Source organism: Bufo bufo, chromosome 4 (assembly GCF_905171765.1).
Source record: "Bufo bufo chromosome 4, aBufBuf1.1, whole genome shotgun sequence".
Taxonomy (NCBI): domain Eukaryota; kingdom Metazoa; phylum Chordata; class Amphibia; order Anura; family Bufonidae; genus Bufo; species Bufo bufo.
Window position 1 is genome coordinate 404,104,883 of NC_053392.1, and position 24,298 is coordinate 404,129,180.

The 24,298-nt window shown below is 43.4% G+C and overlaps 1 protein-coding gene across 1 annotated transcript in view; it reads left to right on the plus strand.

The window, feature by feature from the left end:
• The window catches only part of PACRG (parkin coregulated), a 600,083-nt gene that overhangs the window by 144,743 nt on the left and 431,042 nt on the right, over window positions 1-24,298 (plus strand). Inside the window, exon 2 of the mRNA XM_040429285.1 lies at window positions 3,661-3,795. Coding sequence (XP_040285219.1) covers window positions 3,661-3,795 — 135 coding nt within the window. The remainder of the gene's footprint in view (window positions 1-3,660; window positions 3,796-24,298) is intronic.

A 24,298-nucleotide genomic window follows, 5' to 3' on the forward strand; every position in this document is an offset into this window, starting at 1 on the left:
CAGCATCATAGATTGCATTGATGCTGTGCACGTCTGGCCACCCGTGGGACTATTGTCCCGCACTCATAAGATCATAGATCATATGAGTGCGGGCGGCCCGACGTGCACAGCATCATTGTAATCTATAATGCTGTGTACTCCCGTGCGCACGATCAATGCCGCCCCGGGACATATGGCCCGCTCACGAACCATATGTTCGTGTGCAAGAGGCCTAATACTGTACGGATCTCCTGCTCCGTACAGTATTTGAACAAAGTTTTATGCGAATCTACTTCGGATGTTTCATCCGAAGTCGATTCGCTCATCCCTACACAGAAACACAAAAAATGTACACTACTTTTTAAGACAAAATTGCTTTAGACACATTTAATAATCCAAATACATATTGGTCATAAATTTGACACTAAATAAAAATGGCACAGGAACAATATTCTTGCACACAATAAACCTTAATCTTAATATATCTGCCCCATTGTCACATCTTAGAGGGGTTGTCCGGGTTTAGAGCTGTACCCGGACATACCCATAATTTCACGCAGGCAGCCCCCCTGATGTTGGCATTGGAGCATTTGATGCTCCGATACGCTCCCTTGCCCTGCGCTGGATGGCGCAGGGCAAGGGCTTTTTTAGTTACAATAACACACTGCAGGGTGGAGGCTTCCGCCCAGCAGTGTGTTCTGTGACGTCACCGGTTCTTATAGGTCTGCTTTAGCGCTGCCCTAGCTATTTTACAGACTAGAGCAGCGCTAAAGCTCGCCTATCAGTGCCGGTGATGTCACCGGGCTTCCTGGCAGCCCCATGGAGAGCCCGGTTCATCACCGGAACTCCAGAAGATACCTTTGCCCTGTGCAATTTAGTGCAGGGCAAAGGAGAGCATCGGAGCATGAACTGCTCCGATGCTCAAGTCAGGGGGGCTGCCTGGGTGAAAATGGGGGTATGTCCGGGTTCAGCTCTGAACTCAGACAACCCCTTTAAGCTACACCATATTCCAGGATGCCATGCCTCTTGATAGATTAAAAAAATATCTAAAAGCATCTAAAACACTTAATATGGTGTAAAGCGTGTACACCAGTTTTTGCTGCAATTTATGCCACAATTTTGAGACATTCTGATAAGTACATCTCCTCCACTATGCTCAGAGGATAACTGCATACAGGTTAGACACGATAGAATATGTGCCTTTTGCTTACCCAGGATAAGAAGCCGCTATTTCCATACTCATCAATTGTGTCAAGTGGAATTAATCAATAGCATATGTATCAGAAAAAGGAAATGGCTAATTGTGCACTTGTGAATCAGTGTCTACCTCTCTGCTGGGAATCGGGAACTAGGAATTATTCTTAGGATAGGGGGTAGCATCATGGTTAAAGCCTCCAAAACTTCTCATTTATGGCTTTAGAGGATTCCGACTCAATATGCCACTATTGTGTGTGATAAGAAAACTTACTCTACTGAAAAGAGTGTGTTATTTTGTCTGCAATTTTTCAGGAGCAAAAAGTGCTGCGTCTAAGAAGTTACATGTTGGTTAATAGGAAATTGTAAAACGCCTCACAAACACTGGGTTTTTATAGTGACTTTTTAAAACTGTTTCTTAAAGTTTTGGGAGGTCATTTATCAGTCAGCAATTTTCCTAAAACGGTTACTTGTGCCGCAATCTGCAACTTTTCCCCTCTCACTCCAAGTGTAAAATTGTGGGCAGGGAAGGGGGCGGGGGTTTCATTTACCATTTTTTTACCCCTGTTTTAGGTGTAGAAAAAGGTTTAAATGTAAGACAGCTCGGAAGCTGTGTTACCGTTAGAAATGGCTGAGGATCCGCCAAAGTTATCTAGAGGCCTCTTCATAACTTTGGCGGATCCACCGCCGGTTTAGGGTTTTATTAAGACTGGCGTCTAAAGCGTTAGTCTTAATAAATGTGCCCCTTTGTCCCTTGGTGTTTTTTTTTCAAATCTCAGCATGCTCTTTGTGTGTCGTTATTTTTTGATGTTTTCCCATAGACTTCTCTGTAGGAAAAAAGTTTTTGCCTGGAAAAAGACTGCTCTTTAAAAACTGTGTGTAATAAAACATTTTTCATTTGCTTTTTTACAAAAAAAATAAACAAAAAGTGTGAGAGCACAGTGCACTAATAATGTGGCAGAAAGCTGCAATAAATGGTAAACCTGCGGCTTGCTATGATGCAACTTTCTTATGTACTGTTAGGCCTCTTTCACACGAGCGTGTCCGGATTAGGTCTGGATGCGTCCCGGTGCATTACGGAAAACCCGCGCGAGAAGGTACGCAATTGCAGTCAGTTTTGACTGCGATTGCGTTCTGTTGTTCAGTTTTTATCGCGTGGGTGCAATGTGTTTTGCACGCGCGTGACAAAAAACTGAATGTGGTACCCAAACCCGAACTTCTTCACAGAAGTTCAGGTTTGGGTTCAAGGTTGTGCAGATTGTATTATTTCCCCTTATAACATGGTTATAAGGGAAAATAATAGCATTCTGAATACAGAATGCATAGTAGAATAGGGCTGGAGGGGTTAAAAAAAATTTAAAATAATTTAACTCACCTTAATCCACTTGTTTGCGCAGCCCGCATCTCTTCTGTCTTTTTCTGTGAGGAATAGGACCTTTGATGACGTCACTACGCTCATCACATGGTCCGTCACATGATCCATCACCATGGTGATGGATCATGTGATGAGTGTAGTGACGTCATCAAAGGTTCTTTTCCTCACAGATGAAGACAGAAGAGATGCTGGCTGCGGGAACAAGTGGATTAAGGTGAGTTAAAAAAAATATATATCATTTTTTTAACCCCTCCAGCCCTATTGTACTATGCATTCTGTATTCAGAATGCTATTATTTTCCCTTATAACCATGGTATAAGGGAAAATAATATAATGATCGGGTCCCCATCCCGATCGTCACCTAGCAACCGTGCGTGAAAATCGCACTGCATCCGCACATGCTTGCGGATGCTTGCGATTTTTACGCAACCCCATTCATTTCTATGGGGCCTGCATTACGTGAAAAACGCACAAAGAGGAGCATGCTGCGATTTTCACGCAACGCACAAGTGATGCGTGAAAATCACTGCTCATCTGCACAGCCCCATAGAAATGAATGGGTCCGGATTCAATGCTGGTGCAATACGTTCACCTCACGCATTGCACCCGCTCAGAAATCTCGCCCGTGTGAAAGGGGCCTTACTGCTTTATGTGAACATAGCCATTGAATGACATTTATGACATAAGTAATCTGTATACCATAAATATGCGTAAAGGGGAACTTTGACTGCACATATATCCTCATCATGTGCCTATATCCATATAGTCCACTATTCATTACAATTTTTATTTTTTTATTATAATTTTTGTAAATTTAAGCTATAAAAAAGAGAATGTTAAATCGCAATGATTCGGTGTGCACTGATGAAATTGAATTGAAAGCTTCATGGGCTGTTTATCATGATCAATATATAGAGGACATTGTGTTCCAGATTATGGACATCCATTAGGAAATTGCTTGTCACAATCTCAATAGAAGAAACATTATTGCATAGAGTTAATTATAATTTTCCCTTGAAAGCTCTGTACTGTAAAATTGAATATGTGCAGAAGTATGATTTATGTGTCAGCCTTGGCTCCAGGATCTTACTGATGTATGCATTACTTTGTAGGTGAGAGGCCCCCCAGCAGCGGGAGCATTCAAAGAACGACCTGCAAAGCCCACAGCCTTTCGCAAGTTTTATGAGCGAGGAGACTTCCCAATTGCCCTTGAGCACGATACGAAAGGAAACAAAATAGCCTGGAAGGTAAGTAAGAGCACAGCTGTGACTGCCAGCTGTGCCTATTGAAGTGACATGTTCTATTGCCAAGCAAAGTTGGCCTGTAAGTAAATAAACCTGAGATGTTTCTCCGAAAATGAAAGTTTTTGGTGGAGGCTGTTAAAGAGGCAGCTCCCAGAGCCAGCCATCCTCCTTGGCTTACAATTAAATTATCTTCTAGAAGAGAGGAAGATGACAGAGCCTCTTTGCCTGAGAGAATTATCTCCTACATCAATTCATCTCTATTTTTATGAGGACCTGGCAACCCTGGCTGTTTCAGACAGTCCATCAAGTGATTGCATATTGCTAGCAGTAGCCATTTATCTCCCCCAAATTTCACCTTCCTGCAGGACACTTCCAAATGGAAGCTTTAATTACCTAAATGGATAGGTCAGAATTGGCTGCTCCCTAGGAAATGCCGAGCTGAATATAAACGAAGGCAGATTCTCATTCTGAGACTGTGCTTTTAGTCTGCAGCATATGTCAAGCAACGTAATCGCTGTCATACATGCCTCTGTTAGAGGCTGACCTCCACTGCTGAAATCATTACAGCACCGACATTTCTCTGACAAAAGGTTAATTGGCTTCAAAATAAATGTATTGCCTAATGACTCCATTCCAATACGGCTGGCTTTCTGTCTCCAAATGGCCCACTGATGTTATTTGTAAAAACTTGCCAATCTCTTTAACTCACCAGGGCAAGCTTTTAAATTTAATTTGAAAAAATAAAAATAAATAAATAAATTCTGATCTTTTTCTGCCCCGTCCATTTAATTATGTGTGTTCCCGGAATCTTTTCTTCCTTTTCTCAGAATCATAAATTTGTGAAAGCCAAAGTAAGTGAGAAATCTTTATTTCAGCATTAAAGCAACACAGATTGAGCTAAGGATATTGAAGACAATGTTAGTTACAGCGGGTGACTTTTTGTACAGTTTGCTGATTTGAGGACAAGCAAGGTTACAGTGTTTCATTCGTCGGACTGAATTGTAGCATGCATTTGACAGACAACTAATATTACATATATTTCCAAGTTTTGGCCTATTCTCCTGCGGGTGAAATAATACCTTTTAGATATATATATACCTGGCTGGAAGTATGTTATCATACATTTTATGTTTATTGCAAAGTTTCATGTAACCTACGCAGATTATGTATCTGTACAATGATAATGGATGATAGCATTGTTTGCAAATAGGAGAGCCAAGCAGATCATGGAGCTCTTGTGTCCTCGAGCAGAATACAGCTCAGCATGGCATTCTCTTAGACTTTACTGCTGATCATACTATTCTTATTACATGAGGCTTGGGCAACTTGAGAAGCAATGGAATACATATGATTGAAACACACAGTGCTATGATTCATATGGCTGCCTATAGCCCTCACAGAAGAACTTTCACTTAAAGGGGTTATCCCACTTAGCAGTTTCATACTTACCTGCTGCCACCGCGCGTTCACTTCCTGGATTCTGGCTGGGGGCGGGCTTCATCTTGATTGAAGTCTTCTCCCGCCGGGCCGCGCGCTGGACTGAACGCGCACGCTGCCGCGCATGCGCAATGTGACTTTTTTCTGGCCAGTATAGTACAGAGCCGGCGTGCGCGTTCGCAGCTCTGTACTATTCTGGCCGGGAAGAAGTCACCGTCGCGCATGCGCGGCAGTGTGCGCGTTCAGGACAGCGAGTGGCCCGGCCGGGAGAAAAGAAGAAGTCTTCTGGGCAAGCGCGACCATCGGGATTTTGCGGAAGAGCGGTGGTCGTAACCAGGGGAGACCGAGTCACAACAATAAGGTAAGTGGGGATGAATTTTCTCCTAATTGGTGGGAATTTGTTAATAAAGTATATTTACAAAAATGATCACTGTCAAATCATTAACAGATTTAACAGTGATCATTATGATGGGATAACCCCTTTAAACCTAATGGGACATGGAAGGTATATACTGGTAAATCTGGATTCTGTTACCTCCATACTGAAGTTCTAAGAAGGTACAAATGCTCTGGATTTATTTATACAACGGGTTTCTGACCTGACAAAGGATATGATCCATTCCGGAAACGTTTTGCCTAAATAAATGGAGATTATTTTTTGCCACGTACTCTGCTCCCCTGCTTTCCTGTTCCTCGCATCATGGACTCTTACTCTCCCCTTCTTCCTGATGGGCCCGGCTGCCTGGGTAGCCTTGTCCCTCCATGCAGGCTGTGGCTTGCCTTTAAGCAAGGCCTCTGCTCCTCTGCCCATAGTGCACATGATCCCCCCCCCCCCCCCCCCCGGCTCATAAAGCACCAGTATGTGCAGCCTCGGACTCCTAAAGGGCCATCACTCTTGCACTCTAATACACACCAGACGATGGCTGGCCACCTTGGGGTATTTAAGGCACCTTCCCCTATGGGAGTGTGTCTGGACAATAGGTTGTCTAACTTACTAATTCCCTGTACCATAGTTCTGTTACCGTGTACTGACTTATGCACGTTTTCTGCATTTGACCCTTTGCTGCCAGCCCTGACCTCAGACTCTTTATCAGTTTGCACCTACTCTGCCTGCCCAGACCTCAGCCAGTCTATGGTTTTGCCTGATCCTTAGTGCTCTGCATTGGTGTCTCTTGACCCCTGATGGTCTGCTATTAATCAAATAGAGACTACTCCAGGAGGTTGGCTTGGTGGTTCTCTGCACCAAATTCTAGATCCCTGTATAGGGGTTAAAGGGTAAATACCAAGTGACTGTGCAGTTGGCACAGTGATTCCACGCCCTATGCATACCATTAATACCTTCTTTGAGCCATGTCTGATCACCATTGAGGCAGCGAAATCCAAATTTACTGGTATATACCTTCCATGTATCTAACTATCTGAATGCCAGGGATGTGCAGCAGCTTCAGCAAACACCAGATCCAGCTATATCTTGCTCTCTGCAAAAACAGTATTACATGACAGTCTTTCACCTGAATGGATGTACTGTACATGTAATATGTGTTTGTTAGTGGCGCTCTGCTCTCAATTACGAAGGAGGGTCCTGGAGGGGCCTACATACAGTAAAACGTTGGTTTCCACATTTTCTTACCTTATCCTTATTCCCTATAACTCCTATAAACAGATGCTATTTACATGCTTCAGTCATGGTCATCCTTCAGTCATGGTGCTAAAAGTGATTGGCAGGTTTTATCAACACCTCGGATGAGTATCCCTGCAGATGAGACAGGTTTCAGTCAGATCAATTAATTTAAGTGGATATTAGTCTGATTACAATTGTATAGACATTCGTACCTGTGCTGAGTGGATTTCCACCTTTTACCGTTTTGCCTATTTTAGGTTTAATATTCTGTGCTGTTTAGTTTTGTAATATATGTTCACATACTTGCCAACAGTTCCGATCTTGTGAGCAGAGGCAAGGCTTAGGCCTCTTTCACACTACAGTATGTCCATTTCAGTGTTTTACGTTTCGTTTTTAACGGATCCGTTGTTCCGTTTTTTGGTTCCGTTGTGTTTCTGTTTCCGTTCCGTCGTTCCGTTCCGTTTTTCCGTATGGCATATACAGTATACAGTAATTACATTGAAAGAATTAGGCTGGCCATAACATTTTCAATACATGGTTCAGAAAAAACGGAACGGAAACGGAAGACATACGGATGCATTTCCGTATGTGTTCCGTTTTTTTTGCGGACCCATTGACTTTAATGGAGCCACGGAACGTGATTTGCGGCCAAATATAGGACATGTTCTATCTTTCAACGGAACGGAAAAACGGAAATACGGAAACGGAATGCATACGGAACACATTCCGTTTTTTTTTGCGGAACCATTGAAATGAATGGTTCCGTATACGGACCGTATACGGACCGCAAAAAATGGACCGCAAAACGTAAAAAAAAAACGGTAGTGTGAAAGAGGCCTTATGCATACCCTGTCCAAAATTTGGTGTTTTGGGGCAGGCCTTTGTATTTTGCAAGCATTCCTGGGCTTAACCCCTTCACCACCGAGCCACTTTTCACCGTAAATCCCAGGCCAATTTTTGGAAATCTGACATGTGTCACTTTATGTGGTAATAACTTTAAAACGCTTTTACTTATCCAGGCCATTGTAAGGTTATTTTCTAGTCACATATTGTACTTCATGACAGTTGTAAAATTGAGTCAAAAAATTTCATTTTTATTTATAAAAAAATACCCAATTTACAAAAAAAAATTTAAATTTGCAAATTTACCAATTTCAATTTCTCTACTTTTATAATAGATAGTAATACATCCGAATATATTTATTACTTTACATTCCCCACATGTCTACTTCATGTTTGGATCATTTTGAAAATTACATTAAATTTTTTTGGGATGTTAGAAGGCTTAGAAGTTTAGAAGCAAATCTTAAAATTTTTAGGAACATTTCCAAACCAATTTTTTCAGGACCAGTTCAGTTATGAAGTCACTTTCTGGGGTTTCCATATTAGAAACCACCTATCAATCAACCTATTTTATAAACTACACCCTTCAAGCTATTCAAAACTGATGTTACAAACTTTGTTAAAGGGAACCTATCACCTGGATTTTGTGTATAGAGCTGAGGACATGGGTTGCTAGATGGCCGCTAGCACATCCGCAATATCCAGTCCCCATAGCTCTCTGTGCTCTTATGGTGTAAAAAAACCCACGATTTTATAGATATGTAAATGAACCTTAGATGAGTCCTGTCTCCTCCATGCTTGAGAGATGAGTCCAGGGTTCTCTGACTCTGAGCCCAGCCACGCCCACTGTGAAGGAGTCCAGCACCGCCCCGCATCCTCCAAATCTCCTCTTTGCTCCCCAACGTCACAAAGCTAGAGCGCCGTAATCTCGCGATGCACAAGCTAGCACATGCACAGTTCGTTCCCTGAGGCTGATGCCAGCACAGGGAAGGAACACTATGACAACACTGCGCATGCGCTAGCTCGCGCATCGCGAGATTACAACGCTCTTGCTTTGTGACGCCTGGGAGCAAGGAGGAGATTCGGAGGATGCGGGGCGGTGCTGGGCTCCATCACAGTGGGCGTGGGTGGGCTCCGGAAACGTTAGTAGCCTCATTTACATATATATAAAATCTTTTTTTGACACAATAAAAGCACAGAGAGCTATGGGGAATGGATATTGCGGATGTGCTAGCCCATGTCCTCACCTCAATACCTAAAATCCAGGTGAGAGGTTCCCTTTAACCCTTTAGGTGCCCCGTGAGAATTAAGTGAAAATGGCAGATTTTAAATTTCAATAAAAAAAAATTCTGCAACACATCAAGAGCAGTGATGGCCAGTTTGCAGTGTTCGCCGACGAACACATGCGATCTGCCATCTTTATTCCCAAGCCCGGCGATGCAGAGTTAAGTCCTTACCTGTGCCTGCGCCGCGAGCCGCTCTGAAACACATGCGGTCACCGGGAACTGCCTGCTCCTGGTGACCGCATGTGTTTCAGAGCGGCTTGTGGCGCAGGCACAGGTAAGGACTTACCTCTGCATCGCCGGGCTTGGGAATAAAGATGGCAGATCGCATGTGTTCGTCATAACAATCCAAGTTGTATTTTCCATAATTGCTTGGAAGCATATTTCCCTTGATATATCAATGGCTTGAATAGGAACGGAAAGCACAGTGTGACGCTTCAAAAATAAAGAATTAGGCAGCAAAGGAGGCTCCTAAAATAAATCTAATATGTCTCCACATGAGTGTGTACACAGGACATGAGATGAGATATTCTGGATTAATGGAATGCGTGAGTTAATTAATTTCCGCGTGAGTGCAAAACATTTTAATGTGTTTTGCACGTTGCGTGAGAAAAATCGGCATGTTTGGTACCCAAACCCGAACTTCTTCACACATTTTTTTAACTCACCTTAATCCACTTGTTCGTGCAGCCTGGCTTCTCTTCTTTCTTCTTCTTTGAGGAAAAGGACCTGTGGTGATGTCACTGCGCTCATCGCATGGTCCGTCACATGATCCATCATCATGGTAAAAGATCATGTGCTGGACCATGTGATGAGCGCAGTGACCTCACCACAGGTCCTTTTCCTCCTGGACAGCAAAGAAGAAGAAAGAAGAGAAGTCAGGCTGCGCGAACAAGTGGATTAAGGTGAGTTAATTTTTTTTATCTTATTTTTTAACCCCTCCAGCCCTATTGTACTATGCATTCTGTATTCAGAATGCTATTATTTTCCCTTATAACCATGTTATAAGGGAAAATAATAAAGATCGGGTCCCCATCCCGATCATCACCTAGCAACCATGCTTGAAAATCGCACCGCATCCGCACTTGCTTGCGATTTTCACGCAGCCCAACTCACTTCTATGGGGCCTGCGTTGCGGGGAAAACGCACAAAATAGAGCATGCTGCGATTTTCACACAACACACAAGTGATGCGTGAAAATCACCGCTCATGTGCACAGCCCCATAGAAATGAATGGGTCCGGATTCAGTGCGGGTGCAATGCATTCACCTCACGCATTGCACCCGCGCGGAAATCTCGCCCGTGTGAAAGTGGCCTAAGGCTTCATGCACACGACCGTTGTTCTGGTCCGCACCCGAGCCGCAGTTTTTGCAGCTCGGGTGCAGACCCATTAACTTCAATAGGGCCGCAAAAGATGCAGACAGCACTCCGTGTACTGTCCGCATCCGTTGCTCCGTTACGTAGCCCCGCAAAAAAAATATAACATGTCCTATTCTTGTCCGTTTTGCGAACAAGAATAGGCATTTCTACAATGGGCCGCCTGTTCCATTCCGCAAATTGCGGAGTCAAATGCGGGGTCATTCTGGGGTGGGCACTGTGCATTATCGTTGTAATGAAAAAACTTCAGTATTGATTGGAATCGATTACGGGCCATGGTATTACTGTAAATTGGAGTGTGGTACAAGACACCTGCACTCCAATACTGAGTAATCTTATATTTTTTTTTAACTAAGCCCATATGCAGCATATTTTCTGCAACAAAAAAAACTTGCAGTGCAAACTGAGCAGACGCAATCAGTAATGGACACTAACTACAGATCGGTGCTCAGTGGTTACAAAATGCACGTACGCAGATGGTGCGTTCGTGCAAAAACCTAAACTCACACTTAGGCCTATTGCACACGGACGTTTTTTTTTCCCGTTTACTGGACGTTTTTTGCGTTCCGTATACGGTCCGTATACGGAACCATTCATTTCAATGGGTCCGCAAAAAAAACGGAATGTACTCCGTATGCATTCCGTTTCCGTATTTCCGTTTTTCCGTTTTTCCGTTCCGTTTTAACATAGAACATGTCCTATTATTGCCCGCAAATCACAGACCGTGGCTCCATTCAAGTCAATGGGTCCGCAAAAAAACGGAACACATACGGAAATGCATCCGTATGTCTTCCGTTTCCGTTCCGTTTTTTGCTGAACCATCTATTGAAAATGTTATGCCCAGCCCAATTTTATCTATGTGATTACTGTATACTGTATATGCCATACGGAAAAACGGAACGGAAAAACGGAACAGAAACGGAAACACAAAAACGGACCGCAAAACACTGAAAAAGCCATACGGTCGTGTGCAATAGGCCTAAGGCTACTTTCACACTTGCGGCAGAGTGATCCGGCAAGCAGTTCCATCGCCGGATTAAGGATCTGGAACAGCTGCAAATGGAAAAGAAAAATCAGTGCAGCTATTTCAGATGTTCTTCTTCTTTTGTTCTTTTCTTCTTCTTTCAGCAGAAAAGGGTTAAATCACAGTGGTGGTGCACCACTTTTCCCAGCAAGCCAACATCAGCACAGGAAGACACAGAACCTCTCTGCACGCAGTCACTAGCTAGAATGGCTCCATTCAGGGAAGTTCTGCCTCTTCTTGTGCAGCTATAGCGCTGCCATTGGCTGAAGCGTTGTTCCAGCCAATAGCAGTGCTGGCAGGGGACCCAAAACATTGATGTCCCCTGCCTGACCTAGGAGGAGACAGGTGCTGACTTGTTCAGCACCGGTCACCTCCACATGACCCCCCCCTGCAGCTCCGTATTGCAGCTGGAGCTGCGATGTGCATGTCTGCGGAATCCAGCCAATAGCAGCGATCGGGGCTGCAGGGGAGCATAAATACCTCCCTGTGCCCCTAGGAAACATGGCTGCCTGCCGTACAGAGCAGAAATCATACCCCGGTCACCGAGTGATTTCGCTCAGGGACCGGGTGTACACAGCACCGTAGCTCTACGTCGCTGGGATTTCAGACCCTGCTTCCAGCGCCGTATCCTAAGGGTTAAAGGTGTTGTGTCATGTTGACTACAGCTTATCCCCTTCCCACAGGATAGGAGATACATTTATGATTGGAAGGAGTCTGACTGCTGGGGCCCCCACTGCTCAGATGAACTTGAATTTCCCGTGCTTGAATGGAGTGGTGGTGACACTTCTTTCAGGTCTTTGGGTTGCCTCTGGCAGTCCCATAGAGCAGAATGGAGCGGCACACATGCATGCGTGTCTGCCGCTCAATTCAAATGGGGAGCAGCAGATTGTTGGGGGCTACATCAGTTAGACCCTCATTGATCAGACACTTATCCACTACCTTGTGGATAACTTGTCTTCCTGGGACAAGCACTTTAAATGTCCTTATTTTGGCTATATAAATGTCTGTAGAGGCCAGATGTCTGTCAACCAGAAGTGTTAGGTATTTGTGATACCTGCTTAGTCATCATATGTAAAGGGGTTGTGTCACTTCAGGAAATAGCATTTATTACGTAGGGAAAGTCAATACAAGGCACTTACTAATGTATTGTGATTGTCATTATTGCTTCTTTTGCTGGCTGGATTCATTTTTCCATCACATTATACACTGCTCGTTTCCATAGTTACAACCACCCTGCAATCCAGCAGCAGTGGGCGTGCATGCACACTATAAGAAAAGGTCCCAGCCTATGTGCGCTCAAACGGTCCCAGCCACCAGAGAGGTTGGCACTTTTTCCTATAGTGTGCAAGCACGGCCATCTCTGATGGATTGCAGGGTGGTCGTAGCCATGGAAATAAGCAGTGTATCATGTGATGGCAATATGAATCAAGCCAGCAAGGGAAGCAATCTGGACAATCACAATACATTAGTAGGTGCCTTGTATTAACTTTCTCTACATAATAAATGCAACTTGCTGAAGTGAGACCACCAGACAACCGCTTTAAGCAATCTCTTATAATGAGATCTTCCCCAATATACATGTGCCACTATTGTCATCACATGAGTATTTTATTTTCTCTGCCTATTAAGAGATTTATCTGCATTTTGTCAACGTAATGAATCACAATTTAGTCTGTAATAACAATCTGTCCAGACACACTATGTAGACAAGTGGATCTCCAGCTGTTGCAAAATGATATCGATATCTACCCTGCTGTGACATGGTGGGAGTTGTAGTTTTGCAACAACATGGGAGCCACAGGCTGAAAATCACTGCTATAGTCATTGATATAAGACTTAGGCCTATTTCACACAACCATAGGAGTCCCGTTGCCGTATTGCGGACCGCATATGCGGATACTCAATACACGGGCACCGTTCCGTGTGCATTCTGCATTGACTTGAATGGGTATGCAAATCCGGAAATGCATAATGGTGCGAAACGAAAGCATTGAACGGAACCCTACGGAAGCACTACAGAGTGCTTCCGTGGAGTTTCGTCGCATACTTCCATTCCGCAAAAAGATAGAACATGTCCTATCTTTTTGCGTAACGGGCGGATTGCGAACCCATTAAAGTGAATGGGTCTGCGATGCGCTGCGTCTACCCCACAGTCGGTGTTCGTGCATTGCGGCCCACAATTTGCGGGCCGCACGCGTTCGTGTGCAGGAGGCCTTACAATGCAGGCAGTAGCAACACTTATACCTGTACACTAACTATTTATTTGGTCCTAAGCTATAACAGACTTGCTGTTTGCAGTGCATTAAATGGACTAAATAATATTCAGCTGCATAAGAAAGGGCTGTAATTTATAGCCTGGCCGCCTAATTGCTGTTATTAATTCGCTATTTATTTGTGCAGTACCAGATATACAACATTTTTCCCAAGCATTTTCACAGCACTATCCAGGTTATCAGTGACGCCATGCAGAACAGAATGGTGAATAGAATTACAAGTTCTAGTCTTGCGTCAGTAGCATGGCATTAAATTTCCGGATGCAACGCTTCCGAGCACAGTGGATCTAATTTTATATCTTCGTGTGAGCACATATATTGCATGTAATTACGCTATTTGCTGTGCTGAGAGGCTGATTAAACCTGTAAGCGCAGAACCGGCTGAGCATTCAATCATTATCATCCTTCACATGTTTTGTTAATGCCTTCATCAATTGCAAAATTGCTAAAATTTATAAATGTTTCAAAATTAGCGACTCCTTAAGCTTCCATCTGCTTATATAAAGAACTGACAAAAACACCAGTATGCTGTGCATCACAAATGAGTGTAGACCAAGATACGGTGTATAGCATGGCCGCATAGGATGCACTAGTGCTCTTCTCTAACTCCATTCTGCTGAAGGGAAGCGTTTAAAGAATATTGCAGATAGTGAGGTTTTCAATGAGGATGGATTCTTTACACATGACTAAGGTACTAAATTTTGTAACAAACCTCTCAAGCAAGACTCTAGGAGTTCATTAAGCAACCTACATGGAGGGATATAGCGGTGAGTAATGAAAAGTGTTTTACACAGAAGCGTTGGATGTAATCTAAACCCCTCCAGCAAAGTTGAAGCGATGATTATGCAGCAATTTTTTTCCCCCCTCATAACAAACCAAGTTGTATTTTCCATAATTGCTTGGAAGCATATTTCCCTTGATATATCAATGGCTTGAACAGGAACGGAAAGCACAGTGTGACGCTTTAAAAATAAAGAATTAGGCAGCAAAGAAGGCTCCTAAAATAAATCTAATATGTCTCCACATGAGTGTGTACACAGGACATGAGATGAGATATTCTGGATTAATGGAATGCTCATTGTAAGGCCTCTTTCACACGGGCATCATGGATTTGGGCCGGATAAGATGTGGGTGCGTCACAAGAAAATGCGTGATTTTTCCGCGTGAGTGCAAAACATTTTAATGCGTTTTGCACGTTGCGTGAGAAAAATCTGCATGTTTGGTTCTTAATACAGAATGCTTAGTACAATAGGGCTGGAGGGGTTAAAAATAATAAAAAAAATGTTTTAACTCACCTTAATCCACTTGTTCGTGCAGCCCGACTTCTCTTCTTTCTTCTTCTTTGAGGAAAAGGACCTGTGGTGACGTCACTGCGCTCATCACATGGTCCGTCACATGATCCGTCACCATGGTAAAAGATCATGTGCTGGACCATGTGATGAGCACAGTGACGTCACCGCAGGTCCTTTTCCTCCTGGACAGCAAAGAAGAAGAAAGAAGAGAAGCCGGGCTGTGCGAACAAGTGGATTAAGGTGAGTTAATTTTTTTAATCTTATTTTTTAACCCCTTCAGCCCTATTTTACTAAGCATTCTGTATTAAGAATGCTATTATTTTCCCTTATAACCATGTTATAAGGGAAAATAATAATGATCAGGTCCCCATCCCGATCATCTCCTAGCAACCATGCGTGAAAATCGCACCGCATCCGCACTTGCTTGCGGATGCTATGCGATTTTCACGCAGCCCCATTCACTTCCATGGGGCCTGAAAAACGCACAAAATAGAGCATGCTGCGATTTTCACGCAACACACAAGTGATGCGTGAAAATCACCGCTCATGTGCACAGCCCCATAGAAATGAATGGGTCCGGATTCAGTGCGGGTGCAATGCGTTCACCTCACGCAGTGCACCCGCGCTGAAATCTCGCCCGTGTGAAAGAGGCCTAAGGCTTCATGCACACGACCGTTGTTCTGGTTCGCATCCGGTTCTGGTTCGAGTTTTTGCAGCTCGGGTGCAGACCCATTTACTTCAATGGGGCCGCAAAAGATGCAGACAGCGTACTGTCTGCATCCGTTGCTCCGTTACGTAGCCCCGCAAAAAAAATATAACATGTCCTATTCTTGTCCTTTTTGCGGACAAGAATAGGCATTTCTACAATGGGCTGCCTGTTCCATTCCGCAAATTGCGGAAGGCACGCGGGCGGCTTCCGTGTTTTGTGGACCGCAAAAAACTGAACGGTCGTGGGCATGAGGCCTAAGGAGATACATCTGATTGAAAAAGAAAGTGACAGTAATTCCTAAAGGGTGGTTTAAAGCACTACAATTTTTGGAAAAACTACACTGCAGGTTTTGATGCATTTTTTATCCAAAGCCAGGATGTAAATATGCTGTGGGGCACATTTATTAAAACCAGCGTTTGAGACCCCCTTACCTGCCCACGCCCACGATTTTAGACCTGGTGTGAGCGGGGCAAAGTCGCAGATAGCTGCACAACTAAGGCTTATTTCATTATAATAAGTGACCTCCTGTATATCCTGTATGTTCTTTCTGCTTAATTCACTCTAGGCTTTGGCTAAAAAAAACTGTTCCAAATCAACAGTGCAGTTTAAAAAATGCTATATGTGTGAAACCACCTAAATGGTTCTCTCTCTGTCCAATTTGATGCTCCTGGTTTTGAAAAAAATGTTGTACCTTTTAGTTATTTCATATTAGAAAATGCTGGATTATCTGAGTTTTTGGTTTATGGATCCTGAACAAGGTCACCATTGTATCAGCAAGCTTGTCACCCTAAGGCCTAGTTCACACAGTCAGTGTTTGGTCAGTGATTTCCATCCGTGATTGTGAGCCAAACCCAGGTGCGGCTCTAAACACAGAACAGGTGCAGATCTTTCTCTTATACCTTATGTCTGTGTAGCTATGTCCTGGTTTTGGCTCACAATCACGGATTGAAGTCACTGATCAAACACTGATCTGTGAACTAGGCCTAAGGCCTCATGCACACGGCCAGTGTGGGTCTGTTCCGTGCATTGGGGAACGCAATTTGGGATTTTATATTATGCTAATTATCCCCTTTGTGCAATAAAGGCGCTGCCGTTTCACCTTGTTGCATCGGGAGCTCCGGTCAGTTTCTGCACCAGCTACACAGCCCTTCCCCGCTTTGAGTGACAGGGCAGACAGTGTAGAAGCAATCATGCCTGTGCCTTGAAATCTTGTGGCAGTGTGCGTACCTCTTTGATCGGCGTACATGCTCTCTGGGAGGATGGATGCTTGCACAGTACTGGTTCCATCAGCCCGGCAAGCTGCAGCTACTGTGTATGTGCTGATCATATAGGCGCATGCACTGCTGCAAGATTGCAGGCCAGGTGTGATTACCACTACAACGCCTGCCCTGTCACTCACAGTGGGGGGAGTGTAGCCGACACAGAAACTGACTGGAGCTCTGGTTGCAATGAGGTGCAACGGCAATGCCCTTGTTGCACCAATGAGAACAATTTGCATAATATAAAATCACATATCTCAGGATTCTAACCAGGGTTGGATTAAGCCTCCAAGTGCACATCTCTCATGTTAGCTGGATTTATTTAAAGGTATATGATGACAGAATCCCTTTAAGTATGCCATGGTTACAGGTACATTACATTGGAGGCAGAGTATGATGACATACAATGATGACACTAATCAGATGGATGAAATATTAACAACATGACTAACATAGGAAGTTGTGAAAGCCCCATCACTAAATTCTTTAGTATATACTCCGTGTGGTGTCTCACATGGTGAAGTAATTGACGGTGTATATGTGTCTCCCAGGTTCCTAACATATGCTGATAGGGCTGCAGTAAACTATTATTTCAGTAATCGAGTATTCTATTGATTATTTTTTACAATTAATCGAGTAATCTAATAAGAAAAAATGAATTAATAGACTGTTTTCCTATATAAAAGCACATCAGACCCCTGCCATCAGTCCCCAACACCCTTCGTTCCCCCCTGTGTGATCAGCCCAAGTGCATCAATTCCCCCCAGTGCCATCAGCTCCACTATCCCCCAGTGCCATCAGCTCCCCCCACCCCAGTGCCATAAGCTCCCCCCACCCCAGTGCCATCAGCTCCATTCCCCCAGTGCCATCAGCTCTACCCCACCCCAGTGCCTTCAGCTCTACCCCACCCCAGTGCCTTCAGCTCCACCCACCCCAGTGCCATCAGCTCCATTCCCCCAGTGCCTTCAGCTCTATCCCACCCCAGTGCCTTCAGCTTTCCCCCACCGCAGTGCCTTCAGCTCCACTCCCCTAGTGCCATCAGCCCCTCCATGCCATCCATTGCCATGTCCCCCACTTCCCCATTGCCATCAGATCCACGTCCCCCAGTACCATCAGATCAGCCCCTCCATGTCCCTCAGTGCCATCAGATCATCCCCTTCATGTCCCCCAGTGCCATCAGATCAGCCCCTCCATGTCCCCACTCCCCCCAGTGCCATCAGATCAGCCCCTCCATGTCCCCCAGTGCCATCAGATCAGCCCCTCCATGTCACTCAGTGCCATCAGATCAGCCCCTCCGTGTCCCCCAGTGCCATCAGATCAGCCCCTCCGTGTCCCCCAGTGCCATCAGATCAGCCCCTCCATGTCCCCCAGTGCCATCAGATCAGCCCCTCCATGTCCCCCAGTGCCATCAGATCATCCCCTCCATGTCCCCCTGTGCCATCAGATCAGCCCCTCCATGTCCCCACTCCCCCCAGTGCCATCAGATCAGCCCCTCCATGTCCCCCAGTGCCATCAGATCAGCCCCTCCATGTCCCTACTCCCCCAGTGCCATCAGATCAGCCCCTCCATGTCCCCCACTCCCATCAGATCAGCCCCTCCATGTCCCCCAGTGCCATCAGATCAGCCCCTCCATGTCCCCCAGTGCCATCAGATCATCCCCTCCATGTCCCCCAGTGCCATCAGATCAGCCCCTCCATGTCCCCACTCCCCCCAGTGCCATCAGATCAGCCCCTCCATGTCCCCCAGTGCCATCAGATCAGCCCCTCCATGTCCCTACTCCCCCAGTGCCATCAGATCAGCCCCTCCGTGTCCCCCAGTGCCATCAGATCAGCCCCTCCATGTCCCCCAGTGCCATCAGATCAGCCCCTCCATGTCCCCCAGTGCCATCAGATCATCCCCTCCATGTCCCCGAGTGCCATCAGATCAGCCCCTCCATGTCCCCCACTCCCATCGACCCCTCCATACCATTCATTGCTGGCTGTCCCCCTTCAGTGCCATGTCCCCAGCGCCAGTGAAATAAAATACTTACCTTTCCTGTAGGGGCGCCGCTCCACAGCTCCTTCCTCTTCTTCTCCGCGCGCTACACTGAATCCTGACGTCACACAGCATCGGGTCACGTGCACTATGACCTGACGATGTGTCGGGATCCAGTGCAGCGCGGTGCGGGCCGGCAGGTGACCATGGAGCGGTAAGTAATAGCAAGTGCTTCACTCCCGCTCCGTGGTCACATGACACAAACGAATCCTCGATGCAAAAAATTTGCATCAAGGATTTTTTTGTGTCGAATTGCTCGATTCAATCCAGTAATCGTTTCAGCCCTATATGCTGAGGAAAGCTGTTTAGGAAAGGGTTAAAACCTAAGCCTGGGTCCTGATGAGGTGCACCTGGCGAGTTGCTAGATACCCAGGCTGGCAGTGCACTTGCTCTCAGAGGGAGAAGCCACATCTCTCTGAGAAACACTGAAGGTCTTGTGCAAGGAAACCGCAAGTATCACAGGTTGCTGTTCAGACTGTGTGTTTATTTGGTTGGACTGAGGTTAGCTCAGCCATGTCCTAGAGAGGGACCAAATGATTAGTTAGAGCCTGGACAGGGCTAGGTGTTGTGTTTATGATTTTGTTTTATGCAACCTGTGGAAATAAAACTTGCAGGACGTCAGTTTAAATGCACTTCTGTCTCCTGAGTCCTCCTTGTGCGTAATAGACGGACTATTCCTCTACCTTTCACCTCTGGAAAGGCGAGCTGGCAAGACGCATTGTCGCATCCGATTTAGCATATAAACCTTTATTCGCCTTATATGTTCCTGTATTAACCAGAACTAAGCAAATCCCTTCTGCGTTTACAGCTTAATATGCCCATATGTATATACAGATATATTTCTATGCTATTGTAATAAAAAACTGACAAAGACAGCGAGAAGCTTACCATCTCCTGCCCTAGGAAGCTCACACAATAGAATTGCAAATTTCCCTGTCATCAATTAATAGCCAGGGCTTATCGCAAATTTTTTGAAATCTTGAATAGTGTAGCATGTAATTTATTGCTTTCCTTTTTTTGGGGGATTCAGACACAATTAGAGACGTCTTTTTTTATTTAATGTAAATTGCAAACTCTTGGTAACATACAGAATGAGAATGCAGTCATGTATTAGAAATAACTTTAATTCAAATTTGTTCAATGACCTCAGAAAGCTAGATGAAAGATTTTCTGCTGAATGGCCTGACGTACCATGCCTGTATAATTTATGTGGGAAATTAGTGCGAATGGTTCACTTTTATAGAGAAGTGCGGCTTGTAGCAGGCCTGCAGAAACTATTTTCCCCCAAGCTTCCATCTGTTCTTCAAACCAGGGCATATGCCATCTCATCGAGCTTGAAAGTCAACTGATTTATAACTCCTGAAAAGTGCATAGATTGAAAAGAAAGGTCGACTGCCGTTATATGACAGTGATTTGTTAGGCACTTGGATAAAGACAATTCACATTACTATGGACCCGAGGGAAAACTAGCGATGCTGTAAGCTTCAAAACTTGCTAGATTGACAACCAGGAAAACACAGTATTGAGTTAAAAAATCTATTGTTGACCGCTTTCTCCTTTTACAATGCAGGGGTTAAGGGTGGGATGTAGAGCAACAAAACTCAAATTATATTGTTATCAATTTGTTTCAGGCAGAATAAGGTTTCTTTGCTGGGCTACAAAGGTTGCCATCTAAAAGTGTCAGACCTTGTTACACTTTAATCTTTTAACTGTAAGCTGAAACATCAGTCTTAAAAGTGCCGGTTGCTGCTTGACATAAAGTTCTGCTCAACATCACAAACAGGGCACTGATGAGTTTTCTGAGGCTGCCCTGAAGGTGAATGCTCTGTCCAGGCCCAATTAGTAATTTCATGAATGTTTGATGCTTGTTTCTATCACTTTAGTGCTTCCCTCCACCCTCTTCCACCCATCCAATATTACTTGAGAACTACAAAGTAATAAACTGTATGTTAGGTAGCAAACCAAATCAAATTGAAAATATTAAAAAAATATATAATAATCAGCTACAGTTCATTCTACATTTTCAAATGTGACTTGGAGGAATTGAAGTGCTTTTGTTCACTTTGCTGCAGGAAATGACTGCTTTATAAAAATAAAAATTTACAAGGAAAAAAAAATGCCTCTTTCTCCCCATCAATCTGTTTACTATTTACTAGCCGTTTACTAAAAAATGGTACCAATTAAATTGCACCTCCTCCCATAAAAAATTAGTCATCAGACATGTTAGTCACCAAAATAATAACACAGTGCCTGAAAACCATTCCAGCGAAATTTGGTCTCCAAAAGCCAAATTGTGCTCCTTCCCTTCTGAGTCCTGTGATGTGCCCATATAGCAATTTATGACCACGTATGGGGTCTTACTATGTACAGGAGAAAATAGGTAATAAACTGTGGAGTGATTTTTCTCCTGTTACTCCTTGTGAAAATTAAAAATGTCGGGCTAAACCAACTTTTGGTAAAAAAAAAATCATATTTTTTCATTTCCACAGCCAAGAGTTTCTAAACTTTATGACATGACTGTTGGGTCAAAGTGCTCACCACACCCCTCAAAAATTCCCTGAGAGGTGTAGTTTCCAAAATGGGGTAACTTTTTGGGGGTTTGCAATGTATAGGTACCACAGGGTCTCTTCAAATGCAACATTGCATCTGAAGACCATTCCAGTGAAATCTATCCTCCAAAACCCATATAGCGCTCCTTCCCTTCTAAGCCCTGCCATGTGCCCATACAGCAGTGTATGACCACATATGGGATATTTCTATAAACTGCAGAATTAAGGTAATCAATATTGAAGTTTGTTTTTGCTGTTAAGACTTGCTGTGTTATAGGGAAAAGCTAATTTAAATGGAAATTCTGCAAAACAAAATACATTCTTTATATTTAACTTCTATTTCTCTTTAATTCACATTCAGTTTTGAATAATTTAAGGGCTCTAGTTCCTAAAATGGGGTAATTTATAGGTGATTTCCATTCTGTGAATGGAAATTGCTTCTAAAATTCTAAGCCTTCTAACATCAGAAAAATTAACCTACATTTACAAAATGATGACAACAATTGTCAACAGTAAAACATATCAACCCAAATTAACCATTAACATGAAGTACAATGTGTCATGAAAAAACATTCTCAGAATCACTTGGATGAGTAAAAGCATTAATAATGACACCTCAGATTTGCAAAATTAGGCTGGGTCCTGAAGGTGAAAACTGTCTGTGTCCTAAAGGGGTTAAATGTAATGTATATTCCAATATTATACAACACTATGGAAACCCTGATGGCTCATTACTTTTATATAGGGCAACCATGTATGCAAGACCAAAATGTTCAGAAAACTGTCCCTTCAGCATTAAAGGGTTGTTTGAGATCATAAAAAATTTCAGACAAGCCTTAAAATGGTTATTCTCACCAGTTTCTCTATTGGCACTGGTCCTGTTCACCTGCTACTATTTTATTTTATTTTTTTAAAGTTCAGTGATAACTTTCTGGGTTATGGTAAGTGACCGCCATAACCAATCAAAAATCTATGGGTATAGACATAATTTTGGATTGGATGGAGGTCCAGACTCTTGGCCAATACATGATTATGTAGGCATTGTTACAAATCTGTACCAAATCATTCCTGCCGTGGATTCCAGCAAAGCCTTTTTGGCATGTATACCTTTGTTATTCCTTTCATTGAATCTGAAATAATAACCAATGACAGTGTGACCATATCTTCAGCTATTCCTGTCACTTTTGGGTTTTGGACATGCTGAAAAATGAAATTATAAATTATAGATGTAATAATAATAATAATAATTCATTAGCTAATTGAACCAATCATATAAAATGTCCTTTATAAATCTTCAACTGGAAGCTAAAAATGAAACCTGTGGTAAATGTAGAAATATGCTTTAGTGAACACTGGTTTTAAAAGCAAGACATAAAACAGTTGCTTTATCTCTAGCTTTTCAAGCCGTATTCAGTTTATGATTCATTGAATAAAGCCCTTTGTCTTTACTATGATTATAGCTTTCTCGAAGTGTTAAGTGCATTACAAATAACCCTTTAATATATCAAGCAAGAGTTTGAAGAAGCTTTTCTGTAGTATTCTTGTATTGATAGTTTGGAAGCTTTTTACGGATTTAATTTTTGTTTATTTACTTCCTAAGTACGAATTGAAACATCTTACTAAATAGTCTTTAGTAAAAAAGGGGTACCATTTTGTTGCTGTTCAGTCTTTGTAATGTATTCATTTAGTTCAGCGATGCCCAACCTGCGGCCTTCCAGCTGTTGCAAAACTACAACTCCCAGTATGCCTGGACAGCCTACAGCTAGTAGGGCATGCTGGGAGTTTTAGTTTTGCAACAGCTGGATGGCCGCAGGTTGAGCATCCCTGATCTAGTTGATGTACTGTTGCTTCTGACATACTATAGATCCAACTACACATTGCCCCTTGTTTTATTACTCTCTCTGCATTGCCAATGTCAAAGGGTCAGGATGTTGGACATGACAGATCAATGTGTGGAAAGGTTGGAAAGCCTCCAGGTTTTCTTGAGGGCAGATCACATAGGCTATGGATAGTGAGGAAAGTACGCATAAGGCAGTTTGCAGGTGGAGGAGGGAAACATCACAGAGGTTGCGTGTGATTGTAAATGAAACTAGAGCACCCACATAAACTCTACATTGAGTATTACACACTTTTCAGCATCAGGGTCTGTGACTGTACAGGAATAAAGCTATGTTTGTGTGTGAGAGCTAGTGAAGGCAACAGCATCCTTGTTTTACAGAGCTTACATAATATATTAAGCTGAATTCATGTTCTAGCCTTCCACATGGTTTTCTGTCAGGAGTATATGCCTGAATACCCAAAAAAGTTATTGAAACATATATATGGACTTTAATGGGTCAAACAGAGTTCCAAGGATTAAGCTTTACACTCTGTTCAACCAGTTTTTTCCTTTTTTTCTGGAATCTCTGCTACACTATCCTATCTGGCAAATATGCTGGGATAAATCATTTTAACTTCATTTGATCCATTACATTACATTCAAGGTACCCACCACAATACACGGTTGAATAAAAATTTTGGATATTCAGATATATACCTCCAATGGAAATCGCTGCTCAGTACTAAAACACTACAGTATGTGAATGCAGTCTTACAGGGAGGGACATTCCCATGATAAGTCTGAAACTTGGAGCAGGTTACAAACTGGTTTTGACTCAAAGTAACCCCTAACAAATGTAAAAAAAAAATAAAACATGTTTTCCATTACAGAGGTGTCCACAGTCTTTAAGGCTCTTATAGATTTTGCAGTATTGTACTATTTTCTTTTTTTATTGTCCTAAGTAATTTACTATTTCATGTTGGCAG